General features: G+C 39.5%; 2 protein-coding genes across 2 annotated transcripts in view; one reads left to right on the top strand and one right to left on the bottom strand.

Annotated features, from left to right (window-relative positions):
* Positions 1 to 2,005, top strand: part of LOC150090365 (uncharacterized) — a 314,634-nt gene extending 312,629 nt beyond the window's left edge. Inside the window, exon 3 of the mRNA XM_090389837.1 lies at positions 1,465 to 2,005. Within this exon, the coding sequence (XP_090245963.1) occupies positions 1,465 to 1,571 (107 nt within the window). The 3' untranslated portion in view covers positions 1,572 to 2,005. The remainder of the gene's footprint in view (positions 1 to 1,464) is intronic.
* Positions 1 to 24,873, bottom strand: part of LOC150090366 (uncharacterized) — a 331,637-nt gene that overhangs the window by 268,954 nt on the left and 37,810 nt on the right. The gene's annotated exons all lie outside the window — the stretch shown is intronic.

The raw sequence follows: 24,873 nt of genomic DNA on the forward strand, positions 1-24,873 counted from the left end.
CATATCTGCCTGCACAATTTCCCCCCAGGTGCTTTTCGTGCTCTACTACTGTCAGTGTAGTACCACACAGTTGATACATTGCTCTGGGGTTACTGCTTCCCATATGCAGTACTTTACATTTGTCAATGTTAAACTTCAGTTGCCACCTCTCAGCCCATCTGCTCAACTTTTCTAGATCCTGTTGCAGCAGCGTACTGCCATTAAGGTTGGCAGGGTTATCATTAACAACCCTGCCAACCTTTGTATTGTCTGTAAACTTGGTCGTTAAGCCTGATATATATAACCTTACTTTGCCATCATCGATTAATAAATACAGAAAACAACAATGGACCCAACACTGAATTATGGGGGACTCCATTAATAATATTAGTTCATGATTTATGATGGAAAGAGTAATAGTAGTTTTGTGCATGTCGCCAAAATTTAAAATGGAGCAAAGAGCAGTTATCAAGTTTTATTGTAAATTGGGAAAACGTGCTATGGAAACTTTTGATGATTTAAAAAAAGGTTTATGCTGATGAATGTTGTTTGTCTCGACCAAGAGTGAATGGTTTTCTCATTTTCCTAAAGGATGTGAGTCGTTAGAGGATGATCCCGAACCTGGCTGACCGATCTCTGTTCGGTTGGCCAGGAATTGAAGCAGTTTTTGCCAAAAAAATCAATTCCAGTCATCGAACACTCCCCATATTCCACGAATTTAGCTCCCACAGATCAGATTATTTTTTGTTCCTCAAAATCAAAATGGCCATGAAAGGAATGCGATACTGGACGATAGAGGACATGCAGGCTGCCGTGATTGACAAGCTGAAAGTGGTACCAGAAGAGGAGTTCCAGAAGTATTCTCAAAATTTGTATAAAAGATGTAAACAGTGTGTACACATCAGAAGTGATTATTTCGAAAATATATAACCTTACTTTGCCATTAGTATTCTTTTTTTTTTTTGTAGTAGCGTCAGTCTCGTTATTTAATTGGCACACTGTGTATTTACGCCTTATTAATAATTCTGTATATACATTATACAAATCATATGTTTACAAACCAGTAATTCCATATACACAAATTATTAGTTATTTATTTACACAATTGTTAAAAAGAAAATATTTTTCCAGTCAATAGCTTACCAAATATTTTTCTTAAAGCAGAAAGTTCACTTACATTACATGAAACAGTTTCATTTAGTTGCAACTCTTTGGTATGTTGTCTCATTAGTTTAGTTTAGTGTGTTTCTTAGTTTAGTTTGTGTTGTATATTTTAATTTTTTACGCTTTTTTTTTCTTATAATGAAATAATTTATTTATTATTATTTATGTTTTATCATCTTACTAATATCTGTATACAGTGAAAAGAATTTTTATTAGGCTATATCAACCTTTTTTGCAAAAGTTTCATATGATATTAATTATGATAGCATAATAATAAAGTAATATAAATAAACAATAACAGAACTTTATTATTAATTTCAGAATACTATGATGCCACCAGTCCACCACAACCATCATTTTGCAATCCGAACCCTTGGATATATCAGTCATGTCCCTCTTATGATGACTCGATAACTCTTAACTATTAATGTGCATTGAAAGATTTTATGTATCAACAGTTTCTACATTGGTGCAGATGTTATTTTTTGAATAATATCAAACTGCTGAATTCCTTGAGCAGTTCAATTTCTGCAGTTTATAAACATAAAGACAGATTCATAGATAGAAAGCCCTTCTAGTTAAAGGTATTGAGTAAAACCAGCTGCCTAAAATAATAAAATAATATAATTAACTACTAAGCCCTACTTGTCATTAAGAGTTAAAATGTTAAATTTTTCCAAAGATTTTAGTTAAATTTAATGCATATCTGATCTCTCTCTCTCTCTCTCTCTCTCTCTCTAAGGATTAGGAAGTTTCTTCAACATTTTGGGTGCATTCTTTGTATTGTAGTATAATGAAAACTCTTTACCTTTGAATCATAAAAATTTAAAGAAATTTCTATTATTAAGTGTTTGAACACAATACATGCTGTAAGAGCCTATTTTTATGAAAATAAAGAGTGTATTTGTATTTTTTGTATAGGTTGTTTGTATCCTATTTGACACAGTGCTTTTTTTTTTTTTTTTTTTTAATGAAAACTCTAACCACAAAAGGTATTAGATAGAACCTGCAGTACTTAGCACCTGCAGTATTAGACAGAAGTTGCTATGCATCATTCAGAGCACAAGAAGACAGGATACTTGCCAACATTAAACAACATGAATTTCTGTAGATTGTAATTTTTGGGAAATATGTGAAGGAAGGAAAGCTGTTCCAGAAAACAAAGTAGTAGGGATAAGTGAAAAAAAGGAAAAGTTAGTTTTTTTTTAGTTTGGAGTTAGACAGTGATTTGGATGCCAAGTGGTTGTGCCACATATAAAACTAGTTTGGAAGAGAGTGGGGAAATTATAGATACCAAGTCAGAAGAACAGTTCCCATGGAAATATCTATAGAAAAGGCATGCAGCAGAAACTGAATATCAATGTTTGTGAAACAGAGTGAAGAGACTTTGTAAAAGATAGATCAACCTAACCTGGCTGCCCTCTTTTGAATGTAGTCTAGAAGATGGAGAGAGGCTTTTGGAACACCATCCCAGATATGGAAATAGTATTCCATGGTTGGAATATTTCTTCCAAATCTGGGAGGGTGGAATTTCACTCTTGGCATTTGGTAAAAAAAAAGAAACTTTTTTTTTTGTTGATGAAAAGGATGCGATATTTGATGTGCTTATGTCAAGGGAGTTTAGAAATCTGCAATCCTCCAAGAAGATATGTGATCTTGAAATCTGAATGCCTCATAATTGAGCAAAGGAGCAGTAGACTCTTTTTTGCAAAAGTTTGAGTTAGTAGATAATTTTATTAGTTATAATCAACTTATAACTTTACAAGCATAACTGTATAGTGTAGACCTGATAATGTGATACATATATTGTAAACTCTATATAATTATAAACTTGATAGTGTAATATGTATTATTGCTGTGTGATCGGTGCATAGTGTTATTTTTGCATTTATAGTGAGTGTATTACTTTAGTATAGTATTCTCAATCAAATTGAATTTGAATGGAAATCATGCCACAGAGCAGTAAAGCAAAGAGCAAGTAGTGAGAGTACAGTTGCTCAGGAGAGAACAGGTGGCCAATTGACCTCCAAATCACTACCTCACAAAATGTACTGCTTGTTTGATGTGTGCAGAGCTATCTGGAATGGGACATAATACAGCCAAGGGGGATGTCTTTGTGAGTATTCATTTGTAAAGAGTGTGAGGATATTAGGCATCAACTCAGTGTTCTAATGGGTTTTATGAGAACTTTAAGGGGCCCACCAAGTTCTGAGCTGCCCATCTCAACACCAGAGAATGCACTTGCACATCAGGCAACTCAGCTGCAAGCCCCAAGGCAGAATGGCTGGTCCCACAGGAGGTAGCTATTGTCGATGACTCTACAGTATTGTCAGAAAAATAGAAAATATATTATGCAAAAAAGGGTAGGTGGAATAAGACCAGGGTATGACTGCCAGGGGCAAAAATTGATGACATTGTGCAGATATCTTTTCAGGGCACAAAAGGTGATACTGTTTTACACATTGCCACCAATGATATTAAGAGTAGATCTGAGGACTTACTTAACAAGTATAGGGCAGTGTTAGAAATGCCTAATGGAAATGCAAATAAACAACAAAATATACTAACTAAAATTACAAAATAAGACAAAATTAACAGCCAAATTATAAAAATATATTTAAACAACCAAACATGGAGAAAACTCAACAGCAGAAAACAGAAATTATCTTAACAACCTAAAATAGAATAGGGGTTACCATATCGCAGAACAAAGGATGTGAAAGGTTATGTGGAAAGGGAGGCAGAAGAATGCAAAAAAAAATGAAATTGGACAGTTCACCAAAAATTTTAAATAAATGTAGTATAATCAAATAAACATTTACAAAATTAAACAGTATTTTACCATGTATGAGAACTGCTGTAAACTGTAATAAATAATGCTAAAGGTGCCAACTGTCACCAGCACCTAAGCATAACAAATCAAATTCAAGCCTTCCAGCAAATAAGTTTACATGGTATACGAGTTGACCTCTGCTTTTTGGATTGAAAATTCATGCTTAATCATATATTTGCCAACTTCCTATTTTTATATAGTTGCCTTTCCCATCTTGCTTATTGGTATGTTGTAGTAAATTCAATATTAAAAATCACAGGCTAATTTTTAATTCATTATTTCTGCTCTTTATTTTAAAAGTTTACATTGCAGAGTACATGGTAAACATATACAGTGTGCTTGCTTATGTAGCAGGCCACAAAACCAAAACTTACATGGTGGTGACATGATGTTGCTCTCATTGATGTTATATATGCAAATGTGGGATGCTTTCACTGTATAACTGAGCTGCTCCATGATGTGTGTTCAGTACCATACTGCAGAATTGTTTCTTAGTAAACAATTCTGCAGTGTGGAAGCCAGTTTGAAATTTTGAATTTTTACTTTTCAGGAACTCAAAAAGTAAACTCAAAAACAACTCCAGTCAAATTCCAACAACTGCTTTTGTCTGATGAAGAAGACAGACATTTTTTTTATTTTTAAACAGCAAGCAATAATGTTGTATTTATGCAAAAACATAAAATGTAATAAATTGTAAATACGTTGGTATTAATTCATGTCCTAGTATTAGTAGTGGCAAACGATCCAAGAAAACAAGCTTATAAAACATCAGTCGGAAAAAAAAAACCCTTCCCACATAAACTGACCATCCTCTCTAATAATTTCTTTAGTTCTTCCATGAATTTATTCAAACTATCCGCTTCCACAACAACAACAGATAGGAGTTTGTTCCAGCAATCAACCACCCACTGGCTGAAGGCAAACTTCCATCTTACTCCCCTCAGTTGTCTTTCTGATGCTAATATGTACCGTTAGGTGAAGTTTAGGATTTTGTACCCATAATACAGCTTGAAATATACCTTAAAATTTTAGATGATTTTTTAGTGCTTCAAAGGACCACTTATACAGGCATTAGTGATGACATATAACACTGCAACATTTTATTACATTGCATAGTAAAACTAAATTAAAAAAAGAAAAGAAAAACAAAAAATGCCTACACTCACCCAGGAAAGCACAGCATTCTGCAAGTAGCTGGTTGCATAGTGTGCCCCAGGCCATTTTGCTATCCAATAGGCCATGATGAAGTGGCCACTGTGATTTCCCCAAACTTATTTTGTGTTATTTTGATTTTTGGTAGTCTCTTATTTTCCCATCAGGTTAGTGCAGTAGGTAGGTGGGTCTCCTTGTGTGCTTCCAGGCAGCAGCAGTTATATTAATATTATTTCAAGGTCAGTGTAGACCCTTTTATTTTTATTTATTTTTTTTTTATTCAGAAGTAAGAAAAGAGGTTAGAACTGAGACTACCTATATTTGTGAAATGTACAAAGAAGTGCTTAAGAGGTTTAGATCTTTTCACAGATAAGTTTGTTCTATTATTTTTACATTCATGATGTATTCAATAGTAATAAAAGGTGGGAAAAACATGGTGTATAAAGTAATGAAATTTTGGATATGACATACATATGATAAGAATGATACCCAGCTCCTTGACATAACGTGACTTGTGACTTCGACAATGCCCTCTGTGTACACACTACTCAGACTCCCTCCAGTCACTATCTGGCAGAGTACAGGCAGCAAGATTATACACTAGCTTATCCAGAAGCCTCCTAGAGAGTTACCAATAGGTTTGGTCTGGTGGACTATCTAGTGGACGGCCTGCAAACACCATTTTAGAGCTGTATGCTCGAAATGTAAGGAAGATTGGATCTCCCCATGATTCCATCATAACCTCAAAAGACATCAATCGTACTACGTGATGGAAGAGATGGGGGGTTGCTGGAGCTTTTCTCTGGAGACTAAACATGGGTTCCACCACTTCAAGCCTCCAGTAAGCAAAGTGATGGTATTGCACCAGTTGATGAGATGAGATGAGATGAGATGAGATGAGAGTATTCTATCACCTGGTATTGCCTGGTAACACAAGGATAGCATTCCTTGGTGTTGGCACTACACTTCAACCCCTGCTTATGTTGGTTCACACCTGGGTGGTCATCTCCAGTATGCTAGGTGCCATATTTCGGGACTTGCACATGAAGTGCAAGTCCCAAAATATGGCACCTAGCATACTGGATACCCATGGTTACTAACAGTCCCACCACTATCATGAAGGTGCAAGCAGAAGAGTTGGCTGTCACAGACTGGCCAGACTTTGCAGAAATTAGGTCTACTTGACTTGGGTATCACCTGAATGTCAGTTCCATCAGCATTTTAGACTCCCAGGTAGCAAGCCCAGCTTGAACATATGAGGGAATATCCATGACAGCCTCAAGGACCAAAACAATTTTTAAAAAATTTGGCATAACTCTGTCACAGACAGAGTTATCACATGTAGCAGCAGTTCCCAAAATGTGTTCCGCAGAACCCCAGGATTCCATGATAAAATTCAGGGGTTCTGCGAGACAAGGTGCCCTTTATATCTTTCTTGTTTCGTAAAAATGGGTATGTATTTTTAAAAAAATGAAAGAATTTAAGTTATGTAAAAAGTTACTGAAGAAATATACAAAAAAATTACGTTATTCATTATTTAAATGCATGAAATACATTTCGTTATGGAATCTGAAATATGTACTGCAAAATAAGTAAGATCAATTTTAATAAATTGAGAGGTAATGGAGAAAAATTTGACAAGACAGCTGAGGAAATGTACGTAAATACATTAAAAATTATTGTAGGCAGCCCATCGTCTACTGACTGTGACATCACAGTAACATCAGCATGGCCTGTATATTATAGTGTGGCCTTGGCCTCACGTGATCCAGCCAATCAGGACGTATTATCTTATATATATAGTTAAGGTTCCATAATTGTTGAAACAGCATATAGGGGTTCCGCGACAAAAAAATTCTCTTTGTGCCCTTAAAAGATGATATCTGCTCTACAACGTCATCAACCTTTGCCCCTGCCAGACATACCCTGGTCCTGTTCCACCTATCCTTTTTACATAGCATGTTCCCTGTTTCCTGACAATAGTGTCACCAACAACTAGTACCTGTGGGACCAGCGCATTCTGCCTTGGGGGTTGCTGCTGTGTTGCGTGGTCAAGTGCAAGCTCTGGCGTAGATGTGGGCAGCTGAGAGCTTGATGGGCCCCTCAATTTAGATCCTTCGAGGGCAACCCTGTCCTTCAAGCTCTCATATAGGCCCATAAGAACGCTGAGTTGTCGCCTCATTTCGTCACACTCCTTACATCGTGTGTACACAAAGACATCTCCCTTGGCAATATCATGTTCCGTACTTGATTGGCCCACAAACATCAAGCAAGCAGTGCATTTTAAAAGGCTGTGATTCAGAGGGCAACTGCCCCCCCTCAGTTCTCCTCTGAGCCATAGCACTCCATTTAGCTTGAGCCTTTTGCTTTGCTGCTGCTGTGGTCTGAGTCATGTAAACAAACCTTTGTTACTCTGATATCACTTTTAGGTTTGCTCACCAAGATTTCCTTCTTTTCCCTCGACTTCTTTTTTCATTGATCTTGCCCTGGATTATCAATTGCAACATCTTATATTTGTCATTCTTCTTCAAAAGTCTTAAATATTTTAGTTTCCTCTCCTTTAATGGTGTTTGTTATTTCTGTCTTTTTCTTCATTCGTTTCAAGATCTCATCATTCTTTATCTTATCAGTCCATGACACACTTAACATTCATCTGTAATACCATATCTCAAAAGCATTTAACTTATTCTGGATCTTCTTTGTCAGTGTCCAGGCCTCAGCTCCATAAAGGAGGACAGAAAAGACAATGGCATCAGAAATAATTATAATTCTACAGTCTAACAACAACAATCGTTAATAAAGCAACTAAAATTGTTTCAAATGAAATGATATCATAGATTAGCAAGGTGGTCCCAAGATTGTTGGGATGTGGAGCCACTTTTCAGTATTGGTCAGGGTGCATGTCATCCCGGCAACACTAAAGACTGTCCTTAGTGTGTTGCCGGGATGATATTAAAGAGTATAGATATTTTAGAGCTTAGATATATGTTTATTTATATGTAATTTATATATATATTTTTTGATATCTACGTGTACAGACCTCGAGTGGTTTTTTCAGTTTCATGTTGATTTTTCATCGTTTTTTAGTTCTTTGTATTTAAATATTTAGACCCATTAAAATAAAAGCTACTGATGCTTTTACTAGAGAAATATTCTGAATAGATTACAACTTTTGTTATCAAGGGCGTGTGCCCCTTCCTCAAATTGAGGAAAGCCAGCAAGTGGTTGATCGCTAGAATAAACTTCCATCTGTCATTGTGGAAGTTGATAGCTTAAATTCAAGGAAGAACTGGACAAACTTTTATAGTGGATGGAGCAGTGAATGGGAAGGTTTTTTTTTTTTTTTTGCTGATGCTGTATAAATTTTCTTTCTTGCATTATATGCTAATGCTAATCTCAGAGCAGCGGGAATACCCTGGTTCGAGTATAAAATGCTGAGGATAATTGTGACATGTTTGCGGATTCATCTATAGCTAGATATGGTACAACTAAAAGAGACAGCTTCATACATCTGATGAGTATGGGTGAGTATGGGCTTGGCACACCCAGGGTCCTGAGCTGGATATCTTCATTCCTCTTTTTCTTGGTGATTCCCTACTCTCTCTCTCTTTCAGGGTAATTCAGAAAATTTTTTTTTGGCTGGTGCTGCATAAGCCTCAGGCTTCCTTGTACCATATGGCTAATAATAATAATAATAATAACAATAATAATAATAGAGTGCGAGACGATCAGAAACATGACGAGGAATTTTGACACCTATGACCAAATATCAGAATAGATCTTTTGTTTTAATAATATAATTAAATTATAATATGAATTAGTTTTGAATTATAATAATAATATAATTATTATAATTATATAATATTAATAATGCAATAATTATCAGAATAATTATAAAAGGAGCTTTTATAATTATTTTAATTTAAAAACAATTGTAATATCAGGAAAATTAGAGAATTACTCGTGTATTATATCCATCAATTTCATGTATTCTCTGGTCGATGAAAACCCGAGTTTCATCTGGTTTTGTCGATGAAAACCCGAGTTTCTGAGGATAAAAACTTGCTGATCACACACTTGAGACTGACTAACTCAGTTATGGAGTGAAAAAAGCCCATAAAGTTGTTGTTATTTGGTTTTTAGGAGCATTAGCAACTAAGGCCATATTGCTCCGGGGATATGCGGTGGTCATTTCCTGACCTTTCCACATCCTCCGTATTTGGTGGGCACAGGCTCGAACCGCGGTCTAATCAAGAAGCGTGTGCTATGCACTGCTGCTGCTGCCCACCTGGCTACGGAGGGCTCATAAAGTTCTTTGTGTTATTGATGGGATTCGAATGCGGGCCTTTTCCACCCAGTGTGGAGAGAACAGTGATTATAGCCATGTGTCCCCTGTGCACACTTTTCTTGGTGTTAAAGGTTTTTATTTATTTATTCATCTTATTATTTTTTTTTTAATTTTTAAGCACCCCACAGCACATGCTCTTCCAATTCAAAAATTTCTGTGTTTCCTTCATACATGTTTGTTGTGTTTATCTGTACTAGAATATAATACTGATCTTTGAACAAAATTCTCATTTTATTAATTGGATTAAAAATCACCTCAAATATATACTTTTTACAGATTCTTTTTGTTTTCTGCCGAGGTGTCTCGGTTTAGTTTCAAACATGAACGTGATAATGTTGGCGAGTACCCAAATAAAGTGAATTTCCACCTTTCGAAATGAGGACAGAATTGCAAAAGGTTTGGAAAAATGTGATGCACAAGATCTCCATTTGACCTTCAGAATATTTGCTGATGCTATCGAGGCAGTGTTAGGTGGGTCGGAAAACTGCTAGCTTGGGGGGAGACAAAGACTAATGGATTAACAGTAGCCACTGGCAGAGGTGAAAGAGATTCTTGCACTGCTTCTATTGGAATGAGCAGAAGCCTGAAAAACAAGATGCAGGATATTTCAGAGACTGCTGGAAGTCATTGTGATACAAGTAAACACATGGGTTGTGTTAGGGTAGCTAAGAATAGAAACAAGTGCAGGTATACTTGCGTGTACACCAATGCTAGGAGTTTAGTAAATAAATTTGATGAATTTGAGGTATTGCTCAAAACATCAAAGGCAGATATTGTTGGGATATCAGAGACGTGGTGTCACACAGATATAAGGAATGCAGAACTGGAATTTGGGGAGTACAATGTGTATAGAAAGGATAGACAGGACAGGAGGGGTTATGCTATTAGTTAAAAAACACATAAAATCCAAGGAAGTGAAGCCAGTCGACATTGATGGACAGGGCAGTGTCGAGTCAGTTTGGTGTGACATAAACATAGGTAAATCAAAATTGAGAGTAGGAGTGTGCTATAGGCCTAATGACTCTGATGAGTATAATAAGATACTGTACAGGGAAATAGAATGGGCCAGTAAATCAGAGAGTCTTATAATGGGGGATTTTAATTTCCCAGATATTGACTGGAATTTGTGGGTTGGTCACTCACACACTAGCAGGGCTTTTGTGGATTTATTGGATGATTGTTTTCTACACCAGCATGTTCGGGAGGCAACTAGAGGGAGTAATACTCTTGATCTGATTATCAGTAGTGATTCTTCATGCATTAGGAATCTGCAGATAAAGGAACCACTGGGTGGCAGTGATCACAGTGTGCTGAAGTGGGATTTACTCAAGGAGGTAACTAGCATCAGAGGCAAAGGGAAGGGTTTTTGCTTTCGTAAAGGCGACTATGATGGTCTGAGACAGTATTTAAATTCTATACAGTGGGACCAACTGATGATGTTACCAACAGCAAATTCAAAATGGGAAGCATTCAAGGAACTAATCTTGGAAGCTACCAGGCTTTACATACCAACCAAGAAATATTGTTCAAGGTTCAGGCCTAAATGGTTGTCAGATGAACTAATGAGACATACGGCAGAGAAGAAAAATGCATGGGATACATACAAATTAATGGGTGACATGGAAGCCTATGATAGATATAAGTTGGTCTGTAACCAAGTCACAAAGGAGATTAGGCAGGCAAAGGCAGATTATGAGAAATCCTTGGCAAAGGACGCAAAGAAAAACAGAAAAGAGTTCTTTACCTATTTAAACTCAAGAAGGAAAGGGATGAATCAGATTGGTCCACTGCATGTTGATGGTTCAACAGTTGAGGATCCTGTTCAGGTGGCTAACAATCTAAATGAGTATTTTGCATCTAAATTCACACATGAGGAGTTATTCAGGAAGGGGAATGTCGTAGGTGAAGTAAACATTGGCAGTGAGCTAGATTATTTTCTAATAACTGAGAGGAAAGTGGAGGAGAAATTGCTGAGGATAAACATAAAAAAGGCACCAGGGGTGGATGGGATCTATCCAGTTATATTAAAGGAGGCAGCAAAGGAAGTAAGCAAACCCCTAGCCATAATTATGAGAGCTTCTTTGGACTCAGGGGAGGTACCCATGGACTGGAGATGTGCAAATGTAACCCCAATTCACAAAGGAGGATCAAAGGCTGACACAAGTAATTATAGACCTGTTAGTTTAACTTTGGTTCCAGGAAAATTAATGGAGGCACTGGTTAAAGAAGCACTGCAGGATCATCTGGACAAGAATTCAGTTATAGCTCAGACACAACATGGTTTTGTTAAGGGCAGGTCTTGGCTGACCAATTTGATTGGATACTATGATGTAGTCACAAAAGAACTGGATGCAGGGAATAACTTTGATATTATATATTTGGATCTTAGAAAGGCTTTTGATACTGTTGCGCATGGAAGACTGCTGCACAAATTGGAGAAGTGTGGCATTGGAGGCAAATTGCTGCTATGGATAAAGGGATGGTTGAGTGGCAGAAGACAGAGAGTGGTAATCAATGGACACTGCTCAACGTGGACTAATGATATTAGTGGAGTTCCTCAGGGTTCAGTGTTGGGTCTATTGTTGTTTTCTGTATTTATAAATGGTATTGATGATGGTGTATCAGGCTTAATGTCCAAGTTTGCAGACGATACCAAGGTTGGCAGGGTTGTTAAGGACACTACTGATACTATGCTGCTGCAACAGGATCTGGAAAGGTTGAGCAGATGGGCTGAGAGGTGGCAAATGAAGTTTAACATTGACAAATGTAAAGTACTACATATGGGAAACAGTAACCCCAGATCAACGTATCAACTCTGTGGTACTACGCTGACAGTGGTAGAGAATGAAAAGGACCTGGGGGTAATTGTGCAGGCAGATATGAAGTTCTCTGAGCAGTGCAGACGAGCTGCAAGAGTAGCTCATGGTGTCTTGTCAATGATATACAGGAATTTTTCTAGCAGGGATAAGGATGTGATTATTCCCTTGTATAAGGCATTGGTCAGGCCACACCTTGAGTACTGTATACAGGTCTGGAGGCCTCATTTCAAGAAGGATGTAGAGCTGCTCGAACGAGTACAGCGAAGGGCAACAAGATTAGTGAATGGAACAAAGGGTTGCTCTTACGAAGAGGGGCTTAAGTTTTGCAAATTACAGAGCCTGGAGACTAGGCATCGGCGAGGTGATCTGATAGAGGTGTATAAGGCTTTGAATGGCTTGAGCATGCTCAATGCCGATGGGATTCTTCCTCTTGCTCAGAATAATCACCTGAGAGGGCATAAATTCAAATTGAGGAAGGACGGATGTCGGATAGATGTGCGGAAATTTGCCTTTAGCCAGCGGGCAGTTGGTTTGTGGAATAGACTCCCATCGCTTGTTGTTGAAGTTGATAGCCTAAATAAATTTAAGGCTCAGCTGGACAGGTATTTCGAACGAACGGAGGGGTGAAATGGGAGTAGTGGTTGTTTTTTTTTTTTTTTTTTTTTTTTGGCTGATGCTGAATAAGCTTGCTTTCTTGCATCATATGCCTCTACTAATGCTAATGCTAATCTGTACAGTGGCATCATAATCATCCCACACCGAGTGCAAAAGGCCCAGATCCGAATATCGAGCATATATGGACTTTTATCACTCCATCACTTAGTTAATGAGTCTCGGGAGTAGATAGCAAGATTGCCTCTTGCCCCCCTTTCCTGGAAACTTGGGATTTTCATCCAGCAAAACAGACAATTTGACCAGAGAACACACGCAATTCATGAACATAATACACTTGAGCAGATGAATTGATACTCTTGATGGCCCCACTGTGACTATTTATTTATTTTTTATTATTTGGCCCCCAGAATTGCGGCCGATAAGTTGGACTTCAATAAGGAGATAATTCGTCAAATTCTGCATGAAGATTTATGGAATAGGGAGTTCTGTGCAAACGTTGTGCCACAGCCTCACAGATGAGTAGAAGCAACAAAGAGTGCTATCAAAAATAATTTTCATATCATAAACAATACTTGGATTTTAAGAAAGCTTTTTTATACTGTTGCACATGGACGACTATTGTACAAATTGGAGCGGTATGGCATTAAGGTCAAATTGCTGCTATGGATAAAGGGATGGTTGAGTGGGAGAAGACAGAGAGTGGTAATCAATGGACACTGCTCTTTGTAGTGGAGTCCCCCAGGGTTTGGCGTAGGGCCCATTGTTGTTATCTGTATTTATTAATGATATTGATGAAAGTACATCAGGTTCAATGCCCAATTTTGCAGGCAGTACGAAGGTTGGCAGGGTTGTTAATGACAATACGCTACTACAATAGGATCTAGAAAAATTGAGCAGATGTGCTGAGAGGTGGCAACTGAATTTTAAAATTGATAAATGTAAAGTGCTGCACATGGGTAGCAGTAACCCCAGAGTGACATATCTACGGTGTGGTACTACACTCAGGTTAGTGGAGAATGAAAGAGACCTGGCGGTAATTGTGAAGTCAGATACGAGATTTTCTGAACAGACAGTGCAAATAGCCTGCAACAGTAGCTCATGGTGTCTTGTCAATGATATGCAGGAATTTTTCTAGTAGGGATATGGAGGTGATTATCCCCTTGTATAAAGCAATGGTCAGATCACACCTTGAGTACTGTATACAGGTCTGGAGGCCTCATTTTGGAAGGATGTAGAGCCTGTTGTAACGAGTACACAGGCATCTCCATAGCCAGGTGGTAAGGAGCAGCAGTGCGTAGCACACGCTTCTTGATTAGACCGGGAATCGAGCCTGTCACCACCAAATATGGAGGATGCGGAAAGGTCAGGGAATGACCACCGCATATCCCCGGAGCAATATGGCCTTAGTTGCTAATGCTCCTAAAAAGCAAATAACAACAATAACGGGTACACAGCAGGGGAACGAGATTAGTGAATGGGACAAATGATTGCTCTTACGAAGAAAGGCTTAATGCTCTGCAAATGGCAGTGTTTGGAGACTTGGCACTTGTGAGGGGGTATGATTGAGGTGTATTAGGCCTTGAATGGCTTGAGCAAGCTGAATACCCATGGGATTCTTCCTCTTGCTCAGATTAATCGCCTGAAGAGAAATAAATTCAAATTCAGGAAAGGCAGTTGTAGAATAGGTGTGCGGAAATTTGCCTTTAGCCAGCGGGTGGTTGATTGCTCGAACAAACTTCTATCTTTCGTTGTAGAAGTTCCCAGCTTAAATAAATTCGAGGCAGAACTAGACAAAGATTTTTTTTTTTTGCCTAATGCTATATAAGCTTGCTTTATTGCATCATATGCCTCTTTTAATGCTAATGCTAATGTGAGGACTTCATCCAGACTTATCAAGACAGTCCTAATTTCCTTGACTATTGTCACTGGAGTGTTGGGTGTTTCATTACGACACAAAGAAGAAATGTCAGAGTTTGCAATGGACTTCAAACCATCACCAAGGCCCAGAGAGTTTCATTTACTAAATCCAAGAGCTTTTTTTTTTTTTATCATACCTGAAGGGGTGATAATCATTTATCGGAGACTTTCCTCTTCTGGAGATGTTGGCACCCCACCAGTACAGGGCCGTATTAACACGGTAGCTTGGAAGAGGCAACATCCATGCGCAAGCTCTTAGAGGCCAGCAATATTAATACAGACCTTTACATGTTTTAGGCTTGTCAAAAAACTGAACACCAATATAGTGCCATGTCTAGAGGAAAGGAGTAGCGTTTTCTTGTTTGCATCCAAACATTGAAAATGGATCCAACAAATCTACATTTACGGGATCCTTCAGTATAAATGGATATATACAAAGGGTACTAGGAAAGTTTTGCAATACAGCTTTGTTTATTTAATTTTTTCAAAGTAATTTCCTCTACATTCAATACACCTGTCCATCCTCCGAAACTAATCTTTAAACCAGTTCTGCCATGTTTCACTAGGGAGTATTATTATTATTATTATTATTAGCTATATGGTGCAAGGAAGCCTGAGGCTTATGCTGCACCAGCCAAAAAAAAAAAAAATCCCGAATTACCCTGAGAGAGAAAGAGAGAGAGAGAGAGAGATTAAGAAAAGTAGAAGGGAATCACCAAGAAAGAGAAGAATGATGATATCCAGCTCAGGACCCTGGGTGTGCCAAGCCCATACTCACCAGATGTGAGCCCCCGGGGTTAAAGTAAAGCACACTCGTTGTCCCAAGCCCGTAGAAGGTCCTCATCACTGGAAAACCGCCTCCCTTTTAGCTTCATTTTCACATGCGGGAACAGTGCAAATTCGCAGGGAGCAAGGTCTGGCCTGTAGGGAGGGTGCTCGAGAAGTTTCAGTCCTGTCGTGGTCAAATAATCGGTGCAGGCTTTGGCGCGGTGAGCTGCAGCATTATCGTGATGGAGGTACCAGGTGTCCCTTCTTGACTTTGGTCGCAGGTTCTTCATAGATCCAATGACTTTAGGCAGGCATTGTTCAGTATACCACTTAGCTGTGACTGTCTTCTGCGTGTCCAAAACGACACGTTCCACAATTCCACTCGATTTAAAAAATACAGCTATCATTTTCTTCTTTACAGATCGGGATTTTCTGACAATTACGGGTGTGTCGTCATCATCAAAGACCCAAACTTTGTTTTGAGCCTTGGTCGGCAGATCGTAATAGTACAGCCAAGTCTCGTCACCTGTCACGATGTTGTTCACATACCGAGATTGTCCCTTATCAAAGTTTTTTAACATCTCCCGGCACCAAGTCACACGTCGTGTCATCTGCTCTTCAGTCAGTTGATGCGGCACCCAGAGAGAACAAAGTTTCTTCACGTGCAAATGATCTTGCAGAATCGAACGAATTGCTGGTGCATTTAGGCCCAAAGTATCCTCTATCTGTTGGTAGGTCACTCGCCTGTTTTCGTCAAGCATTTTCCTCACAGCAGTAACGTTTTACTCCGTAACTGACGTTCGTGGCCTTCCCGGCCTCTCAGAATCCTCCAGAGTGAAATTTCCCCTTTGGAATTCTCTATACCACCTGAATATCGTTGTACGATGTGGACAATCATCATCTAGTGCAAGAGTCATTTCTCCTAAGCACTGGTCTATGGTTAAACCACGCACGAAATTATACCGCAAAACTGTCCTTATCTCATTTCGTGACCACGATGCCATCGCAAGCACTTTACACTGTCACTACTAATGAATAACTGAGCCCATCGACTTGGCGCGGCGGCTACTATGCATGTATGAACATGTCTCAACATGCAGCAACAAGCAGCTTCCTGTGATTCATTGTTGCGTCATATTGCAAAACTTTCCTAGTACCCTTTGTAATTGATCCTTGAGGCTGTTACAGACACTCTCTCAAGTATGTCAAGCTGGGTTTGCTAGCCGGGAGTCTAAAACACTGATAGAACTGATATTCAGGTGATACTCAAGACAAGTAGATATTTCGGGGTCCACCATATTTCGGTGAAGCCCGATCGGTCCTCGCTAGCCAAATCTGCTTCCACTTTCATATGGTGGGACTGTTAGTAACCGTGGGTATAACCGCCATGTGCAAATCCTGAAATACGGAACTAGTATACTGGAGGTGCTCACCCAGGTGCAAACCAAAGTAAGCAGGGGTTGATGTGTGGGTGTAACGTCTCGACCCCTACTTACATTGGTTTACTGGACGAAAAATCCGAGTTTCCGGAAGGAAAAACCACTCTACTCTTGTTGAGACCGAATAACTCAGCCACTTTGTAAAAAAGGCCAATAAAAATTCTTCCCGTCGTCGATGGCACACGAACTCAGGTTTTTTCCATTTGGTGTGGGAAATATGGTGATCCTACCAACTGTGCTACAAAAAAGGCTCCTGATCTTGACTCAAGGGAGTCCAAGTAGGTGTATGCGGGGTGGGGGTGGAAGTCGAAGCCACGTTATGTCAAGGAGCTGGGTATATTCTTGTTGTGTGTACACCATATCAAAACATTTCATTACTTCATACAGCATGTCCTCCCCAACTTTTCTTGCTACTGAATGCATCATGAATTTCAGACTAATAGAACAAACTTATCTGCTAAAAGATCTAAACCTCCCAAACACTTCCTCATTCATTTCACAAATATAGAGGTCTCAGTTCTAAACTCAATTATGTCCATTTCCACTTATCTGCTAAACCCTAAGTACTTTTTCTGACAGAATCCTAATTATCGGTCGATTCAGCCACTGCCATCTCAGTTGTCCGATTTATTCACTGTATGATTCCTTTCGCTTCAAAGGTAGTACTTGTACATATGTGCGCTCTGATATTCCGTGTCAGAGACAGTAATTTGGAAACTCCTCTATTCGATCTTTTCTGGCTTAAAATCTCTCTACCACATTCTGTCAAATTCATCAGTTGCCTCCATAATTCTTCATTTTCCACTAATTATTTAAACCTGTTTGACTTTTTTTCTTTGAAACTTGACTTTCTCCAGTCCAACTTTCTTAAGGGTGAGGTAATTTTCTTTTCTTTACATACCACAATACCGAACAATTCTAACCATGCAGCCAACATGCTTGATCATTTTCTCACAAACAACCCTTTTAAGTACACGGTCAAGGTGAATGGTCCTCTAGGTATCTCAGATCACAGCTTACTGATAGTCTTTTCCCCAACGGATCCTTTCTTTTGTGGGCATTCTCAACCTCGTATTGTTTGTCATTACAAGAATGCAAAATGGGATAATCTGCGCTGTTATTTTTTTGTTTCCTTCGCGGCATTACTGGTTGAAATCTTATGTCAACGTTTGCTCAGATTGTGTCACACTCCATCTTAAAATCTCATCCGTTACTTAAACCATAGTTTTCCAATGAATATGTTAACGCTGTTCAAGAGAAGAATGTTGCATATTGTAATTGGCTTGTATCAAATTCTCCAGATTCATTTTCTGCCTACACCAAAGCTCGCGACAATTGTAAAGCATTAGCATTAGCATTAGCATTAGTAGAGGCATTTGATGCAAGAAAGCAAGCTTATGCAGCATCAGCCAAAAAAAAAAAAAAAAAACCCACTTCCACTTCACTCCTCTGTTCGTTCAAAATACCTGTCCAGCTGAGCCTTAAACTTATTTAGGCTATCAACCTCCACCACAAGGGATGGAAGTCTGTTCCACCAACCAATCACCCGCTGGCTAAAGGCAAATTTCCGCACGTCTGTCCTACATCTGTCTTTCCTCAATTTGAATTTATGCCCTCTCAGGTGATTTTTCTGAGCTAGAGGAAGAATCCCCTCAGCATTAAGCATGCTTAAACCATTCAAGGCTTTATACACCTCTATCAGATCACCTCGCTTGTGCCTAGTCTCCAGACACTGTAATTTGCAAAACTTAAGCCTTTCTTCGTAAGAGCACCCCTTTGTTCCATTCACTAATCTTGTTGCCCTTCTCTGTACTCGTTCCAGCAGCTCTACATCCTTCTTGAAATGAGGCCTCCAGGCCTGTATACAGTACTCTAGGTGTGGCCTGACCATTGCCTTATACAATGGAATAATCACCTCCTTATCCCTGCTGGAAAAATTCCTGTATATCATTGACAATACTCCATGAGCTACTCTTACAGCCCGTCTGCACTGCTCAGAGAACTTCATATCTGCCTGCACAACCACCCCCAAGTCCCTTTCATTCTCTACCACTGTCAGTGTAGTACCACAGAGTTGATACGTTGCTCTGGGGTTGCTGTTTCCCATGTGTAGTACTTTACATTTGTCAATGTTAAACTTCATTTGCCACCTCTCAGCCCATCTGCTCAACCTTTCCAGATCCTGTTGCAGCAGCATAGTGTCAGTAGTGTCCTTGACAACCCTGCCAACCTTTGTATCGTCTGCAAACTTGGACATTAAGCTTCATATGCCATCATCAATATCATTTATAAATACAGAAAACAATAATGGACCCAACACTGAGCCCTGAGGGACTCCACTAATAACATTAGTCCACGATGAGCAGTGTCCATTGATTACCACTCACTGTCTTCTCCCCCTCAACCACCCCTTTATCCATAGCAGCAATTTGCCTCCAATGTCACACTGCTCCAATTTGTGTAGCAGTCTTCCATGTGCAACAGTATCAAAAGCCTTTCTAAGATCCAAGTATATAATATCAAAGTTATTCCCTGCATCCAGTTCTTTTGTGACTGCATCATAGTATCCAATCAAGTTGGTCAGGCAAGACTTCCCCTTAGCTGTGTCTGAGATATAACTGAAGTCTTGTCTAATTGATCCTGCAGTGCTTCTTTAACCAGTGCCTCCATTAATTTTCCTCGAACAGAAGTTAAGCTCACAGGTCTATAATTACTTGTGTCAGCCTTTGATCCTCCTTTGTGAATTGGGGTCACATTTGCACATTTCCAGTCTATGGGTACCTCCCCTGAGTCCAAGGAAGCTCTCATAATTATGGCTAAGGGTTTGCTTACTTCCTTTGCTGCCTCCTTTAATATAACTGGATAGATCCCATCCACCCCGGGTGCCTCTCTAAGCAGTTATTAATAAATCCAAACTAGTTTTCGAACAGGCGAAGAGTAGCACACTGGTGTGTAAAACTTAGGGACCAGTCAGGTTTTGATCTGTAGCTTCTCATAGGACTGGCCTGGATATGGGAAAAGCATACAAAAGGAACAACGTGAGGTACAGAAATGAAGGAAACAACATCGACACAACAACGGAAACAAAACGGTACAGAGGGACTCTATTCAAAAATGGCAACATAGCACTGGCTGTCATGATACAAATGCATTACTGCCAAAGATGGAACAAAGGGAAGAGGTGGTCCTCAGTAGGAGATATGGCCACACATAATGTCAATACAGGCTTTGCACCGCCTGTCCATACTTAGAATAATGTTGTCAATTGTTGCGGAGTGCCTTCTTCAGCTGGCGAACATTTTCTGGTGGATGTGGACGTGCCGTTAGGCAACTCCCCAGAGCGTCCCACATGTATTCGATAGGATTTAGATCGGCGGAATGGGCAGGTCAATCCATATGAACAATGTCCTTACTTTCCAAGAGCATATCATAGCTGCAGTGTGATGGAGTGTGGCGTTATCATCCATAAACACGAACTCGGGGCCAATGGCATCTCGGAATAGACACATGGGGAAGGATTACGTCGTACAGTAGCGAGCACCAGTTACAGTACTGCCTTCCAGTATTTGGAGTTGTGTATGTCCAATCAAGATAACACCTCTCCAGACAAGAACACCTTTACCGCCATATCCATCCCTTTCAGTGATGTTTGTGGGTGATCCCGTGTGCCTTATCTAACATGAGACAGTTAGATAAGAAGAGAAACACATGGATTAGGCAGCAAACTCAAGTAAAGGACATTCTTATCAAAACTAAAGAACTAAAATGGTCTTGGGCAGGACACATAGCTCGAAGACATGATGACAGATGGACTAAGAAAATAACAGAATGGTACCCAAGAGGAGCTAGAAGAAAACCTGGAAGACAAAGGCGGAGATGGATAGATGAAATTCATGAGTTTTTGAGTAGTAAATGGATGGCCAGTGCTCAAAACAGAAGGAACTGGAAAGTTGCTGGAGAGGCCTTCATCCTGTAGTGGATCGAAAATGGCTGATGATGATGATGACCGTGTGCCAACCTCTCGCCAGATTAGCTGACGTCCAGAATCGCTGAGACTGGATCTACTCTCATCAGTAAAGAGTATCTGACCCCATCGCGCTGCTGTCCAGTCCTTTTGTTTGATGCACCACTGTAAACGGTGTCTCCGATGAACAGGGATTAAAGGGACACAGCGCACTGGCCGTGTCGGGCAAACAGTCCACCTTTGTGGAGTCGCCTGGCCAGAGTAAGCCGCTTCCTGTGATCCTGTACAGCTGGTTTGCAATGAATCCCGCTGTCTGGTGTCGGTCCCTCTTGACCTGTAGAAGTATATAGCGGTCATCACTGGGCGTTGTTTTTCGTAGACGACTACCACTTCGAACTACTGTACCTGTCGTTCTAAAGGTCGACCACGCACGTGAGACGATGCTATGGGCGATATCGAACTCTAGAGCCACACACCTCGCACTTCGACCTTCCTCCAGCTTCCCAACATCTGGTAAAGCCAACCAGATGTTTACTGGCCATTTCGTTGTTTGCAGCACTCTTTGAAACCAATCAAACTTTTGTAACAATCGTGCTCACCATTCGGTAATTTGCACATAACTGGTGAACTGCTGCTTTTATCTGTTTATGTGAGCCCTCTCATCACGATTTAAATTTTTCCACGTGCACACTAGCTTTCTACTGAACGGCCACAGTCATGCAAATCGCAACAGGCTGTTTCGTTTGATTTTGTGGTTGTAACGTTTAAAAATAGTGTTGGTCCTTAAGTTTTGCACACCAGTGTAAACTTTCTTCATGTCCAAATGTTAGCCAAGCATTCTGGTCTCTTGCCAAACGTATTTGCTGCAACTTTTGCCCATCTCTGTTCCTACCTCTGTCAAAACCAAATGGTTCTATTGCCACTTCAGCCAAAGATAAAGCTGATCTGCTAGCATTCCATTTTCCCTCCAACTCGTGTATTGGCGATCTTAATAAAAAATATTATTATTATTAATTATTAATATATACCAATATTAATTATTATTGGTAAACTACTTCCCACCATTCCCAGGACAGTCGGGTACCATTAGGAGCCTGGCTGCCAATAAGCCGGATAAACAATGGGCACAACATATAACACTATTCATGACCCACACACTTCTAAATCTCTGTCGTTGACAGGGTACTGTCACTGACACATAGAACATTCACACGTGAGGAATTATTAAGGTTTGAAAATGGCAGAAGGTTATCAAATTGTAGCAAGATACTTAATGATTTCGTAATAACTGAGAGCAAAGTGGAAGAAAATGTTGAAGTTAAACGTAAGAAAAGCACCTGGGGTGGATGGGATCTATCCAGTTATATTAAAGGAGGCGGCAAAGCAACTAAGCAAACCCTTAGCCATAATTATGAGAGCATCCTTGGACTCAGGGGAGGTTCCCACGGACTGGAGATGTGCGTGCAAATGTATCCCCAATTCACAAAGGGGGATCGAAGGGTGACACGAGTAATTACAGACCAGTTAATTTAACTTCTGTTCCGGGTAAAATAATGGAGTCGCTGGTTAAAGATGCATTGCAGGATCATCTAGACAAGATTGCAGCAATAATTCAGACAGAACATGGGTTTGTTAAGGGAAAGTCTTGTCTGACAAATCTGATAGGATATTATGATGTGGTTACAAAGGAACTGGATGCGAAAAATAATTTTTATATCATATATTTGGATTTCAGGAAAGCTTTTGACACTGTTGCGCATGGAAGACTGTTGTACAAATTGGAGCAGAATGGTATTAAGGGTAAGTTGCTACAATGGATAAAAGGATGGTTAAGTGCTAGAAGACAGAGGGTGGTAATCAATGGGTGTTGTGTTCTTGGACTAATGTTATTAGTGGAGTCCCACAGGGTCGGTGTTAGGTCCACTGTTGTTTTGTATATTTATCAATGATATTGATGAAGGTATATCAGGCTTAATGTCGAAGTTTGCAAATGATACAAAGGTTGGCCGGGATGTTAATGACAGTAATGGCAGTGAGCTACTGCAACAGGATCTATATAATTTGGGCATATGGGCTAAGAAGTGGCAAATGCAGTTTAACCTTGACAAATGCAAAGTACTACATATGGGTAGAAGTAACCCCAGAGAAACGTACCAACTGTGTGGTACAACACTTAAGGTGGTAGAAAATGAAAAAGACCAGGGAGTAATCAGGTATTTTTTTCAGGTATTTCTACTAACTTTTCTGTAAAGTTTAACTTATTATTTACTGTGGTTGGATTCATCATTGTGAGCTGAACAAGAGGATACTTCACTCAAATACTGGATTTACACAGGTAATATATTATTTGTATTTTAAGAAGAAAATAGGGAGTTATCTGAGCGGGGCATATTAATTACCAACAACAAAACTTTCAGGATATATCGCTGTCGGGATAAACCCCTTGGGATTCACCACGTGTAAATGCTGCCTACATAGGTAGTCAACTAAGAAGTAAGACGAGTGCTCCAAATAATCTTAAGACAATGCCGCAAGCAATAATGGTCAAACAATGTACCACCCCACAGGTGGCACAATAATCTCTAAATCACTGAAAGTACTAGAAAGTTTAAAAGTGCACTAAAGATAGCAGAACAATTTCAGAACTATACTGAATTGCATATTAAGTCCACATTATGGATCAGCAACAAATCATTCCGGGTCTATTAATATGTAAAATGTGTGGAAATAATGAAGAAACGATTATTAAATGCATTAAATGCCTCGGGTTAATATGTAATTCTTGTACCAAGATAAACCTTACTAAATTGCCCAAAGCTAAAAGACGGCTATTTATTTGCGATCAGTGTAAAGAAAATACGAAACAAATAGCTTCCTGTAAGGCGCCAGATGAAGCTCTCATTCAAGAACCACAAAATAAACACCCTGAAAATGCCGATACTCCTAAGAGTAACCTCACGTTAGAAATAGCTTCAAAAACGAATGAAGAAACAAATGAATCGCTGGATGAAGATAATAATAATTTTACACAATTTCCTCTGAGCACTCAAGATTACTTAGATCTAGAGTCCTATCGGGCCTCTGACAGTCAGGAAATCAGTACACGTTCTCTGAATAAAAGTACGCAAACTGAAAGTACAAGCAATGCTGAGAGCAGTAATGCACTGCTAATGGCAAGTACGGATTTTCAGAACGCAAGAAAAGCCCCTGAACAACTCTCAGCAGCAATAGAAAGTATAGCCCTGAATCTGAAGAACGTTCAAGAAAATCTAGCGGTTTTGATTGACGAAAACCAAATACTTCGAGCCTAAAATACAGAAATCTCTCAATAGCTATTCACCCTCAAGCAATTCATCATGAATCCCCTTTTATCAGAACATACAGTGAGACCTGAAAGGACAGCATATGGCAAGTACAAACAACGGGATAATGAATATCATGATTCAGACGCTATCTCAACAGAAACCCAACAACGGGTCACTGATAGCAGTGTCACACCAGAGCCAGAGAGAGTAACAGTATCCACGTGTAGAAAACAGTTCCCAGTGATGATCTCAGCAACAAGTGGACACATACCACAAGCTGAAGAATGTTTTGTCACCTTCGAACAAGAAAAAATCGATAAGCATCCGCATAACAGTACAACCGTTTCCTCTCAGAGCTGCATTTCAACGCATATAAACCCCTCATCTGAAATTCATACAGTAAAAAAAAAGACAACAGAGCATACATTGAAAAAGGATACTCAGAAGATAAGGAGTGTTACACTTGCTGGTACTAATTCAGTAGATACAGTCAATGAGGTTGTCGGCTGCTGCCTAAACCCGCCACAGCAAAAACAGTCGTTTTGGCGGTCTTATGTCGACGTTACCGCT

This window comes from Mastigoproctus giganteus, chromosome 2 (assembly GCF_048544385.1).
Source record: "Mastigoproctus giganteus isolate SK-2022 chromosome 2, ASM4854438v1, whole genome shotgun sequence".
NCBI classification, from domain to species: Eukaryota; Metazoa; Arthropoda; class Arachnida; order Uropygi; family Thelyphonidae; genus Mastigoproctus; species Mastigoproctus giganteus.